This window comes from Taurulus bubalis, assembly GCF_910589615.1.
Source record: "Taurulus bubalis genome assembly, chromosome: 21".
NCBI classification, from domain to species: domain Eukaryota; kingdom Metazoa; phylum Chordata; class Actinopteri; order Perciformes; family Cottidae; genus Taurulus; species Taurulus bubalis.
In genome coordinates, this window is record NC_136609.1 from 7,024,458 (window position 1) to 7,043,097 (window position 18,640).

General features: G+C 49.2%; 4 protein-coding genes across 4 annotated transcripts; 2 read left to right on the forward strand and 2 right to left on the reverse strand.

Moving 5' to 3' along the window:
* Positions 1 to 3,051, forward strand: LOC306752916 (carboxypeptidase O-like; the record flags this gene model as incomplete). The annotated part of the gene is made up of 9 exons (XM_079236747.1): positions 1 to 62; positions 161 to 200; positions 300 to 401; positions 497 to 601; positions 703 to 819; positions 1,186 to 1,279; positions 2,161 to 2,363; positions 2,617 to 2,701; positions 2,786 to 3,051. The coding sequence occupies 9 exons, from the start codon at positions 1 to 3 to the stop codon at positions 3,049 to 3,051; spliced, it is 1,074 nt and encodes a 357-aa protein (XP_079092873.1).
* A 229-nt stretch (positions 3,052 to 3,280) lies between these two features.
* On the reverse strand, positions 3,281 to 4,477 carry nudt15 (nudix (nucleoside diphosphate linked moiety X)-type motif 15; the record flags this gene model as incomplete). The annotated part of the gene is made up of 3 exons (XM_079237015.1): positions 3,281 to 3,561; positions 3,662 to 3,858; positions 4,329 to 4,477. The coding sequence occupies 3 exons, from the start codon at positions 4,475 to 4,477 to the stop codon at positions 3,440 to 3,442; spliced, it is 468 nt and encodes a 155-aa protein (XP_079093141.1). The 3' UTR covers positions 3,281 to 3,439.
* A 1,126-nt stretch (positions 4,478 to 5,603) lies between these two features.
* Positions 5,604 to 11,898, forward strand: trim25l (tripartite motif containing 25, like). The gene is made up of 16 exons (XM_079236491.1): positions 5,604 to 6,233; positions 6,630 to 6,725; positions 6,817 to 7,050; positions 7,592 to 7,751; positions 7,838 to 7,870; positions 7,971 to 8,003; positions 8,100 to 8,141; positions 8,232 to 8,279; positions 8,368 to 8,415; positions 8,512 to 8,577; positions 8,892 to 9,074; positions 9,177 to 9,287; positions 9,711 to 9,746; positions 9,847 to 9,915; positions 10,006 to 10,071; positions 10,228 to 11,898. Exons 1-16 carry the CDS (start codon positions 5,607 to 5,609, stop codon positions 10,800 to 10,802), a joined length of 2,427 nt encoding a protein of 808 aa, XP_079092617.1. The 5' UTR covers positions 5,604 to 5,606; the 3' UTR covers positions 10,803 to 11,898.
* A 779-nt stretch (positions 11,899 to 12,677) lies between these two features.
* On the reverse strand, positions 12,678 to 18,211 carry trak2 (trafficking protein, kinesin binding 2). Its single transcript, XM_079236490.1, has 13 exons — positions 18,146 to 18,211; positions 17,947 to 18,063; positions 17,583 to 17,801; positions 17,399 to 17,477; positions 16,575 to 16,705; positions 16,336 to 16,410; positions 15,711 to 15,848; positions 15,535 to 15,614; positions 15,296 to 15,436; positions 14,912 to 15,210; positions 13,962 to 14,462; positions 13,771 to 13,870; positions 12,678 to 13,476 (listed from the first exon to the last, which is right to left on the reverse strand). Exons 1-13 carry the CDS (start codon positions 18,194 to 18,196, stop codon positions 12,693 to 12,695), a joined length of 2,715 nt encoding a protein of 904 aa, XP_079092616.1. The 5' UTR covers positions 18,197 to 18,211; the 3' UTR covers positions 12,678 to 12,692.
* Positions 18,212 to 18,640: the final 429 nt, after the last annotated feature.

The window sequence follows — 18,640 nt, forward strand, 5'->3', positions numbered from 1 at the left end:
ATGCTTAGCTCGGCGAGTCTCGTGGTGCTGCTTTCTGCGGTGGGAGCAGCCGCAGTGGAGAGGTAAGTTTCTTCCATGAAGTGGTTTTGTTGTGCAAATACAACATATCATCATACTTCCACCACTGCTTCTCAATAATTTTGCTGATGTGCGCATACAGAGTGGAGCATGACTACTACAAATATCATCCCATGCCGGAGGTGAGAAGGCCTCCGATGAGCTCACTCTGTCAAGAATGAGACGAGTGTCAGACACACAAGACACTCGGATTGCGTAACGCGTGCATTCTCACTCCGCAGATCGCCAACTGGATGGATCAGGTGGCTCAGGAACACTCCGATGTCGTGACCACAATGAAATACGGACAGACGTACGAGAAGAGGACCATCAGCCTGCTCAAGGTCAACCAACTTTGTGATCCGTTGAATTCAGATCGGTAATGCATGTTTGTGTTGTGTGGCGGCCTAACCGAAGGCAATATGAATGTGTCTTCAAGATCGGCCTCAACACTGGGGAGAAAAAGAAAGCTATCTGGATGGACTGCGGCATACACGCCAGGGAATGGATCGCCCCGGCCTTCTGTCAGTACTTTGTACGGCAGGTAAGAGACAGGCGATCATTTCAAAATCATGACCTTTTTCTTCTTTTTAATATTATTTGTGGATGTAATTGACATTCCAAACCAATCCATTCTCCAATCAGATCCTGCAAGCGTACAGAACCGACCCCAAAATGCAGGAGATGATGAAGAACATGGACTTCTACGTCACCCCCGTGCTCAACATAGACGGCTACGTCCACTCCTGGAAGGACAACACAGTCAGTGCTCATGTTTTGTTTTTTTACGGATTCAAATCAAATTACTTTTCGAGGGGTTTCTTGCGGCTCTCGGGCCACAGATGAGTGGGATAATGCGAGGATGGCGGTCTATTAAAGAGACGGCAATTAAGTTGCAGCGGGCCACGATTCAATCAGAGAGCAAATTGATTTCTGGTGCTCAGAGTGACCCAAGTAGAAAATCATCTCATTTTTATCATAAGTTGGATGGAGGAAAAATAATAATTATATCACACAGCTATCCCAGGCAGCACTGGAGTATGTTTGAGTGCCCATTTTACATCCCACTGAATTGATAGAACAGCCAGGAAGCAGCTGATGTAACTGACTGAGCAATTTGACCCGTAGACTCGACTGTGGAGGAAGAACAGGTCACCGGGACCTTTGGGCTGCAACTGCACCGGCGTTGATCTCAATCGCAACTTTGATGCCAACTGGGGCAGTGAGTCTTGTTGTGGTTCTCCATCTCCTTATTATTCAACAATAAGCAAGTTTGTGTCACACAGATAACTGTCCCTTGTTCCTCCTCAAGATGTCACTGAAACAGTCTCATTAATGCACAATTTGTTTTAAAGGAGGTGCAAAAGAGCGCTCTCAAGCGCCGAAAACGCAACTCAGCACCATAAATATCCACAACTCTCAAGATCCCGGTTATTAGCGCAGATTATTATTTCTGTTAGGAAGTGTTTTTGAGAATAGTGTGACATGAAAATGTGAAATACCTGCATGCAAATAGTATACATCTGGGGCTTTTATTGTGAAGGAAGGAGCGGATCTGTTGTGCGCCCTCTTTGTCAAAGTTTAAAGGAGTAATTAAGTTTGCCGTCTTGGTTTAGACTACAACGCAACTCATTGGTCGATGCCGTAAAAAAAATGTATTGCGCTTTTTCATGTTCATGTTCTGTGCAAAAGTAATGACAAAAACACGTGCCAATTAATTGCATGCAAAAAAAACACCTGCCCCTATTGTGTAATAGGCCTTAACCCCAAAGACATCACTATGACATCATCCGGGTTACTTTCTCACACTTGACCAGGCTCGTCCGGAGCCTCAGAGGATATCATACAGGCTCTGCCCGATGAGTCACCTGATCCATCGTGTGTCAAACCTTTCGACACGATACAAACGTCAATCGATGACATGAGCGATCCCCAATCAGTGTGTTGTATTGACTCAATGTCCCATGATGCTCGTTCACAGGGCCAACAATCTGCATAAAAAAAACAAATGTTTGCATACAAATATATTGCTTTATAGAATTTTGAAGATTTAAGCATGTAAAAAGAAGTGCCGTGACTCCTCCATTTGATTTGTCCTCACAGCGATCGGGGTGTCATTTGACTGCTGCTCCAACATCTACTGCGGAACCCAAGCCACGTCCGAGCCCGAGGCGCAGGCCGTCACTTATTTTGTGGGAACCCGGAAGGAAGACTTCCTGTGTTTCCTCACCATCCACTCCTACGGCCAGCTGCTGCTGGTTCCCTATGGAAACCCCAACTTCACCGCCTCCAACTACGACGAGCTGGTACTTCCGTCCACACACACTCAGCCGTGCAAAATATTTGACGTCTCAAAGTCAGGATTTGAAACATTATTACTGACTGAAACATCAGATTTCTTGAAAACGATTTCATATCAAAAGCAGCGTCTTTAGACCCTTGCCTTTCCCGCCTCGTAAAACTGCTTCCTGGTGTCTCCTAGTTGCCTGAACCTGCAGCATAAGGGCACATAAATGCTTTCAATGACTGTGGGATAAAAGCTATCGTCTGGTTCCTCAGATGGGGGTGGGTTTGGATGCCGCAGACGCCATCAGGAGCGTCCACGGGATGAACTACACAGTGGGAACCTCACCGGACGTGTTGTGTAAGTCACTGCCGGTCCTCGCCCGCTCTTTGGCTCCCGGTGGGGGGGCGGAACGGTAACACCTTTGTACCCTCTTTTCTACAGACCCCAACGCCGGTTCCTCCAGAGACTGGGCTCGGATGCAGGGGATCCCCTTGGCCTACACCTTTGAGCTGAGGGACAAAGGGACGTTCGGCTTCCAGCTCCCTGTGGATCAGATCAAGCCGGCGTGCGAGGAGGCCTACAGCGGGGCCCTGCACATCATCAGCTACGCCCACGACAAGACCTTTAGCGGTACCGTGGCAACCACTGCCGTGACCCTGTGGACCATGCTGCTAGCAGTGGGTGTCACCAGCAACACCCTGATGTGAGGAGGGGAAAAACCTCCTCACATCAGGAACCGTCTACATCTGTCTACATCTGTTCATAAATCGTTCCCAAGTCTATTTTTATATCATGACATATAAATAGCATTATCTTGGAGTAAAAAAACAATAAAAATATTTAAATAAGTGCCATTTTTCTTGTGTTGATGTGTGTACTTTAAACATTTGTGAAGCCCATTCGCTCACGTACATTGCACTTTATTTCATTGTTTGCTTAAAATCTGAATGAATGTGGCAAATATTAGAGTATGCACCATAAGAGAAAGAACACATGATGTTTGAGGAAAAAGTCCTTGTACACCAACCACAAACCAAAGCATGTTGTGTCCTTTAGTGAAGGATACACGTTTCCCTAAATATAAACGAGGCTGTTTCAAAGCTGAGTTTCAGCGCTGCTTGTCCTGAACGGCTGGAAGCCTTGCTGCCTCAGGCCTGCCAGCGGCAAGAAGAGCTGCTCCTCTGGAGGGAACCGGTCCCACAGAGTCCACGTCCAACCTGGGAAGGAGAGAACCACACACACTGCTCAGGTGGAATCTTTTTGTCTTTCTTCCTTCCATTTAAAACTGCTGACAAACAGCAGTTCCACCTCTCGTACCCTCGTTCTTTTCAGGCTCCAGGTTCTCCGGCTCTCCTGACTCCTTCCGGTCCAGTTCTCCCTGCATGAGTATGGTGACGTAGTGGTACTGCTCCTCCAGTCTGATGGAGTTCACCACGGAGGCAAAGTGGACGTCTCCCAAACGCACCCCCGCTTCCTCCAACACCTCTCTGCGAGCACACCCCTCCCATGTCTCCCTTTTCAGCGACATAGAAACGAGTGTGTCACATCCACTGGAAGTCATCACTGCACGTCATGCATGCAGCACATTGAGGAATTTATACACATATTTAGACTACGGCCTCTCCACCTCTCAAGTAACCTCAATTTGCTTTAAGGTGAATGTCTTAAAAAATAAATAAAAAGATTACTACCCACACTCCCTACCTCAAACCAAACTGCCTTTAAAATATAGCAAAAATAGTCTTTATGCACACTTTATTGGCAAACACGTGAAACAATGCAAAATCAGAACATGTCTTAATATTTGCTGAACACTTATGAACAATTCGGCAAATTGATACCTGACGTTGTTTATTCCGTTGTAAATGCACTCATTAAAAGCAACGAGGGGTGTTTTGCAACGGGTCTTGCGTCACATGTCTACGCACGTGTCAGATTCATGAATGGGGCTTCGCTAACTGCTGCAGCTGTCTCGGTTACGTACCCAAACTCCAAGTGGCCGCCGGGAAGCTGGTACGTCCCGTCGCCCATTGGGCTTTTCCGTTTGCCCAGGAGAACACAGCCCGGGTGGGTCGGGTCTGTCACCAGCACCCCGACCCCAACTCCCGGACGTTTCACGGTTTTATCTGACATCTGCACGACTCATAAACGACACAAAGTTAGCTAAACTGATGAGTAGCTATCTGTCTGGGAGGTACAAGAGGGGTATTTTTCAGGACTTCCGTCTTCGCTTTAAATACAAAAAACAAAACGTTGGGTAGACCACGCCCTCTCTTGTTGTCTTTACTTTGGTACATTACCTCCTTTTTTATTGGGTGGCAAGGCAACAATATAATGGTCTATCAGTAGCTGATATTCAACATTATACCGTCTCAATCCTTCTATTTAGCTGGTTATTTGAATTAGTCACGCTGTAGATACTCTCTTTGACAGTTAAACACTCTTTGGCTGCAGGGCAGTTTGTAGACAACAATTGTAGTCTACAATTGGTTATTTCTTAATATAATGGACAATAATTACATTCAAAAGCACCCGCTGTAGCCACTAAACATAGGTGTAACACTGCCCCCTAGTGACACGTTTTGCTAAGTGTATATCTATTCTATTTATAGACCTACAGGGACTATTATGATGACTGTAACCAGGGGGCGTCAGCTGCAATCACAGATTTTGGCTCACTTGGCTTTGATATATTTGCTGTAGAGGCCTTTCTTAAATCTCACAGGAGGAAGAAGAAGCAGTCCACATAATTTATTTTCCACACGGGTCACAGTTAAGTCTGAGAGTTAAACTAAACGTGTATTATTGGGACAGTTTAATTTAACATTTAAATTGACAGTAAATCTAACTAAAATGAGAGTGAAATCTTATTGTACAACTTTGTCATATTGAGAACATTTCAAGTACATGAATTGAATTCTTCTCTCCTTTCACTGAAGTAGGATTTAAACTTTGTTTTCCTTGTAATATAGGCTTTTGACATTGTAGTCTTGGTTAGTTTACTAAAGTAAAGGATCTGAATCTTGAATACACCCGTTTCTTTCTGGTGCAATGACAAAACGATCAGTCCATTCACACACCTATAATTGTTTTCCACTGACACCCGTTTTCCCCGCTAGACCTGCCCGGCGGCTCTGGCCCCGCCCAGCCTCTCCCTGCTCTCACCTGGAGAGACAGAACTTTCCTCCAGTCAGTCCGGACGAGGCTTCCCTCCTTCACCGCTCCATTCTCTTCCGTCTCTCCTCCACAACGCGGCGTCGCCATGAGCTCCAAGCTGTGGACCGAGGAGCAGTTCAACTGCCCCGTGTGTCTGGATCTCCCGAACGACCCGGTCACCATCCCCTGCGGACACAGCTACTGCATGGGCTGCATCAAGGACTACTGGAGCAAGGACGACCCCAAGGGGGTCAGCTGCCCCCAATGCCGACAGACCTTCTGCCCCAAGCCAACCCTGTCCAGGAACACCATGCTGGCCGAGGCGGTGGAGCAGCTCCGCAAAGGGGCCCTCAAGGCCGACGTGCGGGAATCCATGCGGAACGCACGCTCCTCGTCCGGCGCCAAAGGGAAGCCCTCCTCCTCCTCTTCCTCCATTGCGGTGCCGTGCGACATGTGCAAAGGGGAGCAGAGGGCGGCGGTCAAGAGCTGCCTGTCGTGCATGACCTCGTTCTGCGCCGCCCACCTGAAGCCCCACTCCACCAAGAAGGCCCTAAAGGCGCACGAGCTGATCGCGCCCACCGCCAACCTGGCGGAGAAGATCTGCACCCAGCACAAGTACCTGCAGGAGTTCTTCTGCCGCCAGTGCAAGATGTTCGTCTGCTGGCTGTGCACCAGCAACCTGCACAAGGGCCACGAGTGCGTGTCCACCAAGGTCGAGCGCCTGGAGAAACAGGTAAGGGGGCGGATGCTGCGGCCGGGGGGAACCGTGGTGCATTTAGGGAGGTAAACATCTTTATTTAGTCAGTGGTGTCTTCTAAAACAAACAGATTATCAGACGGAACGGTTTAATTTCTTGGATAGAGTATCGGCGATGGTTTCTAGAACAGTACTATGCTGTGTGTCCAGTGTTCACCGCTTGATGGGTTTCCGTGTCTTAGAGGGTGTTGTCCTCTCTCTCTCCTTTTGTGTCTCAGCTGGCTCCTGCCGGGCTGAGGACATTCCTAACTGCATTCCTGTCCAATCATAACGCTCCACCTTCTCACGTTGTCCTTCTTGTGTGACTCACACACACGCACACATGGCTGTTTCCTTGTTTGGTTTTTCATTGTTTTCATGCCCCTTCTTGCAGAAAGTGCTGTCAGAGATGCAGACTGAGAATCAGCAGAGGCTGAAAGTCAGGGAGCAGGAGCTGAAGGACATGAAGAAGATGATGGACGGGATGAAGGTTGTGCCCCATAAACCCCTGCAGCGGTATGGCTGTTCCAGATAAGGGGTCAGTGTGTGTTTTAATCCGACCTCCTCCTCCACTCTCCCAGCGCTCCGCCAACAGGGTGCACGGCGACACGGAGGAGACGCTGGCGGAGCTGCAGCGCTCGATGGAGCGCCTGCAGGAGCTGCTGGAGGAGGCGCTGGACCAGGCGGGCCAGGAGAAGATGGGACAGGCCCAGGAGGTCGTCGACAGCCTGGAGGCCGAGGTCAAGGAGCTGAGGAGGAGGGAGACGGAGATGAGGGATCTGTCGCTCTGCGAGGACCACATCCGCTACCTGGAGGTACAGGCCGGACCGAGGAGGGTTAGAGTATCCAAGCTACGGCACGCGGGGCCAACTGGGGCCCGCTGATCTTTGACTTGAATATGACTCGAGCATATTTATAAACTGCACCTTACATTAATTTCATGAAATTATCTGTCTTGACCTCTTGGCACAGAAACCAATATTTGACCATTTCAGCCTGTGTCGCATCTTAATAATAAACTCATTCATTTACATCTTACATTTATATTTGTATCAGAACTTTTGAAGATATTTGGTTATTTTTTGCCTGTGTTCACTTTACGTAAAGATTTCCTCTCAAAATTGCAATTAGTATAATATATTATTTATGCTTTTGGGCTTTTCTGGTCTAGAAACACAGATGTGTGTAACTTGTTGAAAACTAACCATCTGCTTTTCAAATCCCTTTTAAATTATTTATTTATGAATGTATATATATATTGATAACTATTTTCGTGTGTATTGAACATTATTTTAGTGGAAAAAGACATGAATATATAAATCACAAAACACATCTGTGCATCATGTTTTCTGTCAGGCATGCGAGTCCGTGTGCAGCCCGCTGGAGTCGGGCGACCTGCCCGCCGTAACGGTCAACCCCGACGCGTCCTTTGAGCCCGCGCGGGAAGCCATCCTGGACCTCAGGGACCGGGTGGAGGACCTGTGCAACCAGGAGCTGGGCAAGATCACCAAACAAGGTCCGTCGCCAGACGCCTCTCGTCCCGCCTCTCTTATCTCCCTTTCACGTCCTATCTTTCATCTGATCTCGTCTTCTCTCTTCCAGTCAACGACACCACTCTGTTCACGCTGAAAGACTGTAAGTCACAAACATTCCTTCTTCTTCCCCACCCACAAAACCACACATGAACTTAACAAAAGCAAGTCGTCTTTGCTTAACTTCCTCTTGTCTCATCCAGCCAAAGCAGGGCCGAAAGAAGGGATTTTAAAATGTGAGTTTTTTTTTATTTATTTTTATTTCTGAATAAAAAAAAAAAATGTAAAAAATCTGAAAATCATTATTTCATGAAAACTAATTCCCATTGCAGTGTTCGGTCTGGGCACTCGCAACACAAACAGCCGTTCTACAGGTACGTCCAGTGTCTCCAAGTCTCCACTTCACCCACCATCACCTCATCACCTTTAACACAAACCTCCCTGTCCTCTGTCCCGTCTCACAGCTGCCATACCCAGCATCTCAGTGGGAGGGCGGAGCGTGGACAGGCGAGGTGACGTAAACAGACGTGCGACAATATCGTAAAGAAAATATTTAAAAAAATATATATTTAACCTCCGAGTTAACGTTGTGTCATTCAGGGATCGGCCTGAAGAGTCAAGACGTGAGGAGCAGAGACTCCCCGCGAGGTGAGGCGCAGCGTGGAACAAACCTAAATGAACCTCGAACCTGTGATGGAGCAGTACAAACGTGCGTGTGTGCGTGTGTGTGTTTCTTCCTTGTAGCAGACAGAGGAAACACGAGCTCACCCAGACTCCAAGACCGGCAGAGGAGGGAGGAGCGAGAGACAGGTGTGTTCCTGGAAGATGACGTGGCGGGAAATACCGGCGGCACGCGACTAAGGCTGGAAGCGCTGCGTCATTAAGAAGCATTCATGATTATATTCAGACTGCTTCAAAGCAATAATCTTAACACGTTGTGAAGCATTTTTATCAGGACCGACAAGGTCAAATATCACATGACTTCATAGTTCACGGTCACTTTTTTGTTGTTGCAAGGATCATTAGTGTATTATAGTAATCACAGTTTTTGGATGAATTGTTTCTTCACATTTAGTTTCAAGCCACTGATCTTCTATCTGACTTGTCCCGTGTCCTCCAAACAGTGAGGGAGACCCCCAGACCCAGTCCGAGCCCCAGACCCAGCCCCACTCCCAGCCGCCGGGAGCCCCAGTCTCAGTCTCTTTGGAGCAGGTCCAGCCAGAGCCAGGCTGTCCCTGCAAATATCCCGACTCCAATCCCGGCTACCCCGGCCCCAGCCCCAGCCCCAGCTCCAGCAGCATCCGGAGGTACAGCACCAACCTTATTTTGACGCTGTTTGCTGCCACTAACAATAAAAAGGTTCAGGCGGGAGTCTAACACCCTTTTCTTCTCTTCCTCCCCGGGTTCAGGGTCCGGTTTCAGTCGAATGTCGTCCATCAGCAGTCTGTTCCGCTCCCACCGTCGCGGCACCACCCCGGCCAGCCCGGCCGGTAACACGCTGCCAGCGGGAGGAAACCCATGTAAGATCAGAGTCCAACTCCCAATCAATCAAATCAAGAGCATCTCTTGATCTTATTTTAATGTGTATGTTCAGACTTAAAGCAAGAGAGGCTTCATTACAAAGGATATCTCAAAAGAAAGCAGACAGTCTACAGATTCTGGACATATACATCAAATCTGCTGTGACCAGTAACATATATACTGATATTTACACATTTGAACAAATCTCTCAAGTGTTCTTTTATTATTATACCAACATTATTCAAATAGACCTTATGGTTGCAGAGATATGCTCTTTTTTTATTAATTATTTATATTAACAATTTGGTGTGTTTTTAAAAGGTTATTTAGTCTAAGTGATCAGAACATGTCTCCTTATCAGGCGTTACATAGCCTGTCCACTCAGTTTCAAAGTGTCCTAAGTGCGTGTGTCCACTCAACAGGGGGGATGGCCGCTCTGTCCGAAACGCCCACAGAAAGTAAGATGGCCACCTTGACACATGTCCAACCCTTTTTGGCTCACCACTCCAACACGTCCTGTTTTATTAACGCGCATCATTTCCCCCCCCGTTTGGACAGTTAACCCGAGCCTCTTCTTGGACCTGCCCACCCCGGTCTCCACGATGCACGCGGCCACTTTCCCCGCACGTGAGTAACACGTGTGCAATGGAACCCGTTTGTAAAAATGTAGCCTTTTTTTCTTCTGTGCGTGAGCCGACACGTCGTTTGCTTTCCCAGTGAGGGAGATCAACCTCGACAGCATCGAGGCCCCGGAGCCGAGGAGCAGAGAGGAGTTCCTGCAGTGTGAGTCGCTCCTTCGTGTTCACGCCAAAGCATCAACAAACATATCAATTGATTATTGAAGTTATGATAGAAACGGATTCCACATAATAATACCCACCATACATGAACTTCACCGCTTCATTTTCAGTGTGACTAATTCTCAGTTCAACCCTCCAGACGCGGTGACCTTGACCCTTGACACCGACACGGCCCACCGGCGGCTGGTTCTCTCCGAGGGAAACACCAAAGCCACCCTGCAGCCGGCGCCGCAGCCCTACCCCGACACCCCGCAGCGCTTCGACGGCTGGACCCAGGTGATGTGCGCGAGCCCGCTGTACGGCCAGCGCTGCTACTGGGAGGTGGAGTGGCGGGGGCGGGGCTCCTCTATGGGCGTGGTCTACGGCGCGATGTCGAGGAAGGGCACGGCCGCCCGCTCGGGTCTCGGCTACAACGCCCAGTCCTGGACCCTGGAGCTGTCGGACACCTGCTGCTCGGCCATGCACGACAACGAGAAGAGGGACATACCGGTCACCTACTCGCCGCGCCTGGGCCTCTACCTGGACCTGTCCACGGGGACGCTGGCCTTCTACACCGTGGCGGAGAATATGACGCACCTGCACACCTTCCGCGCCAACTTCACGCAGCCGGTTTACGCCGCCTTCGGGGTGGGCAGCGGAGTCGGGGTGGGTCTGGACTTCGCCCTCGGACAGTTCAGTTCCAGCTCTGACATCATCAAGATCTGTCCCATGTGAGAAAGCATCCAAAACAACAGACTGCAGGGAAATACGTTTGAGACAACATTGCGTTGACTTTCCGCACCATTTCTTCCACAAATAACTAGTTCTCCCACAAAGTCTGAGTAATAAACCAATGGGTGAGTCAGCAGTTTTGTTTCCATTGATTTATTTAAAAAAGAAGAAGAGGCAACTGAATAATAGCTATGAGTAGTTTACAGAGGATCATGACCTTAAAGGGGAGGCATGAGGAAGTGACAGAACATTTTATACTTTAGCCGAAGCAAAAGAGACACACACACACACACACACACACACACACACACACACACACACACACACACACACACACACACACACACACACACACACACACACACACACACACACCCTGCTTTACTGCAAAAACAGGAGATATGACAACTAATCTAAAGATATGAAGTGCCTTCTTTCCTCATACATACATACATACGAAATAAAAAAAAAACTTTTTTAAATATGTTACATATGATTTTTTGCACGTGTATTCTGTTACTTAAAAAATAAAAGCATCACGTTTGGCTTCAGTGGGTTTGGAAAGCAAAATAATTACACATTAAAATATGTCAAAATGTTAGCCGAGATCGTTACAGTGTTCTCATTATGTGTATATTATTATTGTTATTATGTATACTTCAAATAGTGGTGTCACTAAAACAAAAGGTTAAATACAAAAAAAGTCAAAGTGCGAAAGCGGAGTAGGAGGTCTGGTTGGATCGACGGATGTTAGGGACGACGATCAAGCGCTAAGTTCCGCCCTTCCTCGTATCTAAAAAGCATGATATTACAGAATATAAACAAGCAATTTGGATGAACTTTCTTTACGCTCTCCTGCAGGAATACTCCCACCTGCTGGCCAGTGTGTGAACCATATAAACAATGTGATATACAACTAAAGAATGAAAAGGAGGAAAGAAAATCTTTCCTCCTTTTAACCGACTGAACCCGAATATCTCACGGGCCTGAATCTCTCTTTTAAAAACCACCCGTGGTGAAACCAAGCAGTGATCCTCAAAACGAACACAACCTCCAAATCCCACTTGAGTGCAACTAATATATACAAACATGGCCTCACGGCAACATAAACCACAACAGTGCTGGCTATACTTAAGGCCTCCGACCATTAAAAATAAAAAATAAACACAAGGACCCAAAGGAAAAGGCAGACCCGGTCTTGCTCGCCCCTCTGCCGACAGGTGCATGCTGGGAACCCCGTAAGGCTTGCGAGATGCATGGTCGATCACCAGACCAGTAAAAATCATTAAAATATTGATACTGGTACGTTAATGGCATGGTCTGACTACAAGGTTGGTCCGGCAGTACGCTATTAAACCAGCGAGCACTGAAAGTCCTCGAGTTAGGAAAGCATGTTGAACCCGTCTGCTTTTTATTTGGAGATGACCTAAAAGCATTCGCTGTATAATGGTTTTGCTCGTATTTGATTACAGACTAAAGCTTTTCTGACCCACTCCAGAACAAGCCCTTGGAATAGCCTGGATGCTCGGCCGCTCTCTCTTTCACTTATTTCCCCTTTTGACAGACGTATTCCTTCATCATAACTTAATCTCCTCTTATCCACATCCACAAACCTTCGACAACATACTCGTTACCCGTTTACTCCTCCTCCTATCCCTGCAGCTGAGCATCCAGAGCCTCGCAGGAAAACTACAGAACTAATAAATGACTGAGAGCTAAGGCCTCGGTTGCTAGCGGCATGGCGACCGTCTACACGCGTAGACACGACGGTGGCGCTAAAACAGTCCAATCTTCGTAGCATTGTGCTTTTAAAAGGAGGTTGTAAAAAGGAGGGAGGGAGGTGTAAAAGGACGTGGGAGTGTCTGACCCTCGCGGTCCAGCCGCCTCGTCCCCTCAGCGTTTCGTTGAACTTGTCGGGGCATGCGGGACAGAGGCAAGATGCCGTCTCCGCTCTTTGGGGTTCCCCCAGGGTGGCAGCGGGAGGGCCAGGGAGGTGGGGTGAGGGGGAGGCGGCGGGTGGCCGGCTGACCTCCCCGCTCGGGCACCGATCATGGCCGGGAGGCTCTGGTTGCGCCTCAGGCCGTCCAGTAGGCTCCCCCCGCCTGCCGACACGAAAGTAGCAGAATCCTGGCGCGGCGCCTCAGACTCGGCACTCTGGAGCACCTTGCTGAAGCCCAGCCGCCGCAGCCGCTCCACCAGGCAGAGGTCGGGCTTGGCGCGCCCCGACTTGGGGGACGGGACGCGGGCCGGAGGTCCCTGGGAGGGGCTCGGTAGGTCGGGGTGTGGGGCGCGGCCCAGGTTCAACCCGTAAACGTCCTGGAGAAAGAGCTCGGCTGGCCGCGAGGCGAGGAAGTTGTCGGCTTGCTTGCGGAGCTCCGGGGGCACCGGGGGCACCGGGGAGGCGGCCCGTGAGTGGGTGGGGGAGTTTGGGGGGGTGCCGGGGAGGAGGCGGAAGAGAGGCTGCCGGGGGGCGGTTTTTGGGGACGGAGGTGGGGTGTCAGTGGAGATTTGTGCGGAGATGCCCCTCTCCAGGACCAGCTTGGCCAGCCCACTGGTGGGCACAGAGGGCCAGCGGCGGGGAAAGCAGTCGCCTAGGCTCAGCCTGCAGGGAGTCACCGGGGTGCTGGGACCAGTCCTCATGGAGCTGGGGGTGTTGGCCATGAGGGACGACTGAGTGCTGAAAAACATGAAGACAGGTACGAGGTGAGAAGAGAGTCCTCCTGTCATTGACTTTATTTATTTATTTGATGTGGACATCACAGTGCACACACAAAAACAGTGTATATAGCGAAATGCTCATTTCCAACACCTGTCCACAGGAGGCTTTTTTTTTTATAATAAAATGTGATAAAATAGAATAAAAAAAGAGAATACATACAAAGTAAAAGTATGTGTTACAAGGGTGTTAAATTTGTGAACAATGTTGTTTTTCTCTTAACGATGAAAACGATCTCTGCGTGCTTTGACTCACCTCGAGGTGACCTGTGTGATGTCACTAGGGTGCAGGATGCTACAGGTCGTGAAGGTGTAGGTGGAGGAGGTGGAGCTCTGGCACTTCCCTGGATTTTGGACTGAACACACAACAAATTAAGTAACGACAAACAAATTAATATGAGCGGTTATACCCTAAAACCCATAATTTAATAGTTGTGTAGTGTTTACCAGAAGAAGACGTTGTCGTGGAGATGAAAATCTGACTTGATTGGACCACGGTGGTGCAGGCTCCTGGAATGGGCTGAGGGGGTTCCTCGGTGACATGTCGGGGTGCGGGGGTCAGACAGAGGTCCGCTCTGACGGAGATGGAAGCGGAAGGTGTCCCGGGTGAAGAAGGCAGGGTCGGGGAGACAGGCGGGACGAGTAGAGACAACACCGAGTGCTTTCTGTCCCTCCTCTCCGCCGGCGTGGACGTAATGCGCACCTTGAAGGTGATTCCGCCTTCCTCCTCTTCGTCCTCGTCCTCCTCCTTACACCGCTCTGCCGCCCCCTTCTCCAGGACACCGCTGTGCCCCTCGTCCTCTGCATCCTCCTCCATGTCCGACAGGCGGTAGACGGCGTCCTGAGCCAGTGGACAGGAGCCTTTGGTCACCACCCCGGGGTGGGGGTCCAGGATGGTGGCCAGGTGTGGTTGGGCCAGCTGCTGCCAGTGATGCAGCGTCAGTGAGCCTGATTGAAAACAAAATGTCTTTATGGTCACCGACTACTTTCTTTCTGAGCAAAACGTGATTAAAAATCCACTGGGACCAGCTTGTAAAGGATGAGGTCATTGTTTTAAGTCCAGAGTCAAGTCCTGAATGAAGACCCCCAAGTCCAGTTCACCAAGTCCCACATCCAGACCACCAAGTCACACATCTAGTCTCAAGTCCCACATCCAGACCACCAAGTCCCACATCTAGTCTCAAGTCCCACGTCAAGTCTCAAGTCCAGACCACTAAGTCCCACGTCTAGTCTCAAGTCCAGACCACCAAGTCCCACGTCAAGTCTCAAGTCCAGACCACCAAGTCCCACGTCTAGTCTCAAGCCAAAACACCACCAAGTCCCTTATAGTCACTGAAGACCTTCTCTCCAGTGGTACCAGTTTGTAAAACGTGCTGGCTGACAGCTGACCACTTTACCTTCCATGGGCTTGACGATCTGAAGCTTCTCAGGCAGAAAGGTCCTGAAGATGCTGGAGCTGAAGGAGAGCTCCGACAGGTTGGAGAACGAGGACAGCGCGCTGCCCGTCGGTGAGCTGTAGCCGCTGGCCTCCCCGTCGCCCTCTGGGCCCGCCAGGGCCTGCAGCTTCTTCTCGCGCTCCGCCTGGAAGAACTGGCGCTCGCAGAGGAAGTTCTGTCGGCGCAGTGACAGCCGGTGGAGGGCTTTGGTCAGGTCGTTTCCTCCCGGACAGCCGGGCTGGCCCATTCGCACCTCCTCCCTGAAAAACACATTGATTATTAAGCTGAAGGGGTATGCAGATCTTCCTCAAGTTAAAATCCAAGGCAGAGATATTGGTGACGTACCGCTGATTGGACGTAAAGGGCTGTGCGGTCATCACCAGAGAACTCTGTCCTGAGCCGGGGATGGGAGGCGTGGCCGAAGCGGGCCGCGAGGCCGAGGCGTTGATGGAGCGGACCGTTTGGAAGACTCTCTTGTGGGACACTCTGCAGGGAGAAGAGGTACGAGGTCAGAGACACGGTCCTGGACCTAGTGAGGAACCAGTCTCAGCCTGAGGACCGTCGCTTTAAAATGGGCTTCTGACCTTTGGTCCCGAGTGGCGATCTCCTCATCGACACTCAGCTCTCTCCTCATGGTGCCCTCGATCTCTGCTGCCAGGGAGTCCTGTACACACACACACACAAGTTCTGTTCACATTCAGGCACACATTTTTCACTGTTATTTAGCAACTGGCGTGTGTTCATCTCGGTGGTCTCTCACCATGGGGTAGAGGCCGTAGGAGAGGTGCCGTCGCATCCCAGCAGACGGAGCGTTTCTACTGCGCAGGTCCTTGATCTCCTCCTGGGACTCATGGAGCATCTCTACACACTCTGCATTCCTGTCCGCAGACTCGTCCAGCTGCCACACACACACACACACACACACACACACACACACACACACACACACACACACACACACACACACACACACACACACACACACACGTAATTCAAATGACTTTGTATGCAGCTGTTAAGTAAGCCCTTAAATAGGTATTTGAATTAGGCATGCAATCAGACTTTAAATGTATTATTTAATTTGTCAATATAATTGTCTTAAATACATTTATAAACCCATTAATGGATTTACAAAATTAACATAATTACTAATTAAAAGATACAACTTTTTAAATGAGGCATATAAACTATAAAAATGTATTCAAATTATTTGTTTAATTGCATCTTTTTTATTCTAGTCAATTAAATAATTTCTGTATTCATTAAGTGTCGCTGTATTCATTAAATGTTAAAGCTACAAACCTAAACATCTGGGATTTAGTGATTTTAGTAAACAAAAACAGAAGTATTCACGATCTGATCTCACTTCCTGTGAGAGATGGTACCTCTGCTGTGAGCTGCCTCTGAGCTTCTTTAGACGCCTGCAGGTGGATCCTCAGCTCCTCCTTCTCCAGAGCCAGCTGTGTACAAACACACGCACATTTAAACACGCCACCAAGTCCCACGTCCAGTCCCAAGTCAAGACCGCCAAGTCCCAAGTCTTACTCCTAAGTCCATGTCCAAGGGAAGTCACACGTCAGTCTTAAAGACTTTAACGGTCCAGACAGCTGTTCAGCCTCCTCACCTCCTTCACTCTGCGCTGCAGCTCTACAATCTGAGAGAGCAGCTGGGAGATTTCCTCCTGGTGTCTGAGCAGCTCCTCGTTCTTCTGAGACAGCTCGTCCGTCATGGACACCATCTGGCTGTTGGACTCTCCTGGAACCAGCACACAGACCAAAGTTAAAATGGGGCACGAGGGACACGAGGCCGGAATGTAAAACGCATCTCACTCACGGATAGGGTTGGGTACCGAAAACCTATACGATAACACAGATTTTGGTGCTTCCTTTCAGTGCCTAAGCTGATTGAAATACTTTTTTTACACTACTCTGATGAGTCAGTCCTGGCAGGAGGTAACGATAGCTTATCGTTTGTATAGCTACAGTAGCTAGCTAGCCATCAACCTTTTAACAGAGAAAATGCCGAAAGGGAAACGGTCAAGTTGACTTGCTGGTCTGTGCTTCCTCGCCTCAAGTTTCCATGGATCGTGCCGTTTAATACGCAGTTTGTCTTTTTAGTTTATTCCGTCTTCTAGTATAACTTAATCAAGCAACTAATAAAAACATGAACCATGAAATTAAAAGATAAATTTACACATACATCATTGTCTAACACGGTGGTTTAATGGATTAGGCAGGCGACTTTCCGGGTTTGAGTCTGGGTTGTTCAATTTGAAAAAAAACTAATTGCCTTGGCAATAAAAAAAAGCCTCATTAATGTCGTCTATCGTTGTTTTGTGCTTTTTTGTAATTATTATTAAGTATCGGTTCAGGCACCGGTATCGTTTTAAAAGTATCGTTTTAGCACCGGTATCGGGAAAAACCCCAAACGATACCCATCCCTACTCACGGAGCTCCTTGACGCAGTCGCTCACGAGCCGCTGCTCCTTCTCCTCGTAGGTGACGGTGTCGCTCTTCAGTTGACACGCCTGGAGAGGAGACGAGGGGGAACCAGTTAAATTACACTAGCCTCTCGAAACATGGTCACGATTTACAGCTCCCACTTCCCACCGCGTTTCCACCACCCCTCGTACCTCAGACCTCAGGGACAGGTTCTCCTCCTCCAGCTCAAGCAGCTTTCCCTGCAGACACTCCAGCTGGCCGAGAGCGCCGGCGGCCGTGGACACCCCCGGCGGCCGGGGCTGCCGCAGCGGCGTGGACGCGCTGGAGTCGGTCTCGCTCTCCTCCGAGGCGCTGGCCACCATGCGCAGCAACTCGTCCTTCTTGCTGAGCTCATGCTGCACCTGGTGGACCTGACCAATGGGAGGAAGGGAGGGGTTTGTCAAGTGGTTACTGTGTGAGCGAACATCTGCAGATCCCTGGAGACAAACTGGTTTAAATGTGTTTCCTTTAAATATGGAAACAAAGACCTAGCGTGTGTGTGTGTTAGTGTGTTACCTGGTCCTGGGCCTGTGCCAGCTGCTCCTCTAAGGCCTCGTTGCGTTCCTGCAGCAGGTGGTTCCTCTGCAGAAGGGACTGACCGATCCGAGCTGCCAGCTCCAAGTCTCTGTCCCGCTGTCCAATGAGAGCACAGACCAATCAGATGCCGCTTCATAACTGCTAAACAAGTTGTCCCGAGCGAGTGTGGGCGACCTACCTCCGCCAAAAGGTGCGAAACCACTTCGATGTCATTGTAAGTCTTGGTCATCTGCTCCACGCGATCCCCACTGAGGACTGTCCAGAAAGAGGACATTTTACCATCAAACGCACACACACACACACTCATGCAGTCTGTCGTGCACATCGTGCATTAAAACACAAGAGCATTTAAACCAAACCACACATACCACTCCACTTTACTCACGCCCTAATAAAAAACATTCGGACCACAAGCAGCCGTTACAGAAACACTACTGATGCCACTTGATGAAATGACTCCACAATGTGGCGATGTGGTTGCGAGTGGTCTGAATGTAATGAAACCACAACACACACACACACACACACACACACACACACAGCTATAAAGTCGTCTACGCTGGCAGACAGCAGACCCACACTAGTTAATTTCTCATCTGCTGTCGTCTACATGCGAAGAAGCAGAGACACACTGGAGCTAAATGGAGCAGAGCAGGTAGAGAGGAAGATACCT

Bases quoted from the DNA above. Each gene is read 5' to 3' on its own strand.
- trim25l (XM_079236491.1), top strand. From the start codon at position 5,607: ATGAGCTCCAAGCTGTGGACCGAGGAGCAGTTCAACTGCCCCGTGTGT. The intron at 7,752-7,837 runs GTCCGTCGCCAG...TCTCTCTTCCAG, and splicing joins GGGCAAGATCACCAAACAAG to TCAACGACACCACTCTGTTC. The intron at 8,416-8,511 runs GTGAGGCGCAGC...TCTTCCTTGTAG, and splicing joins GAGCAGAGACTCCCCGCGAG to CAGACAGAGGAAACACGAGC.
- trak2 (XM_079236490.1), bottom strand. From the start codon at position 18,196: ATGACCAAGACTTACAATGACATCGAAGTGGTTTCGCACCTTTTGGCG. The intron at 18,064-18,145 runs GTAGGTCGCCCA...CTCATTGGACAG, and splicing joins TTTCGCACCTTTTGGCGGAG to CGGGACAGAGACTTGGAGCT. The intron at 15,849-16,335 runs GTACCATCTCTC...TGTGTGTGGCAG, and splicing joins AGAGGCAGCTCACAGCAGAG to CTGGACGAGTCTGCGGACAG.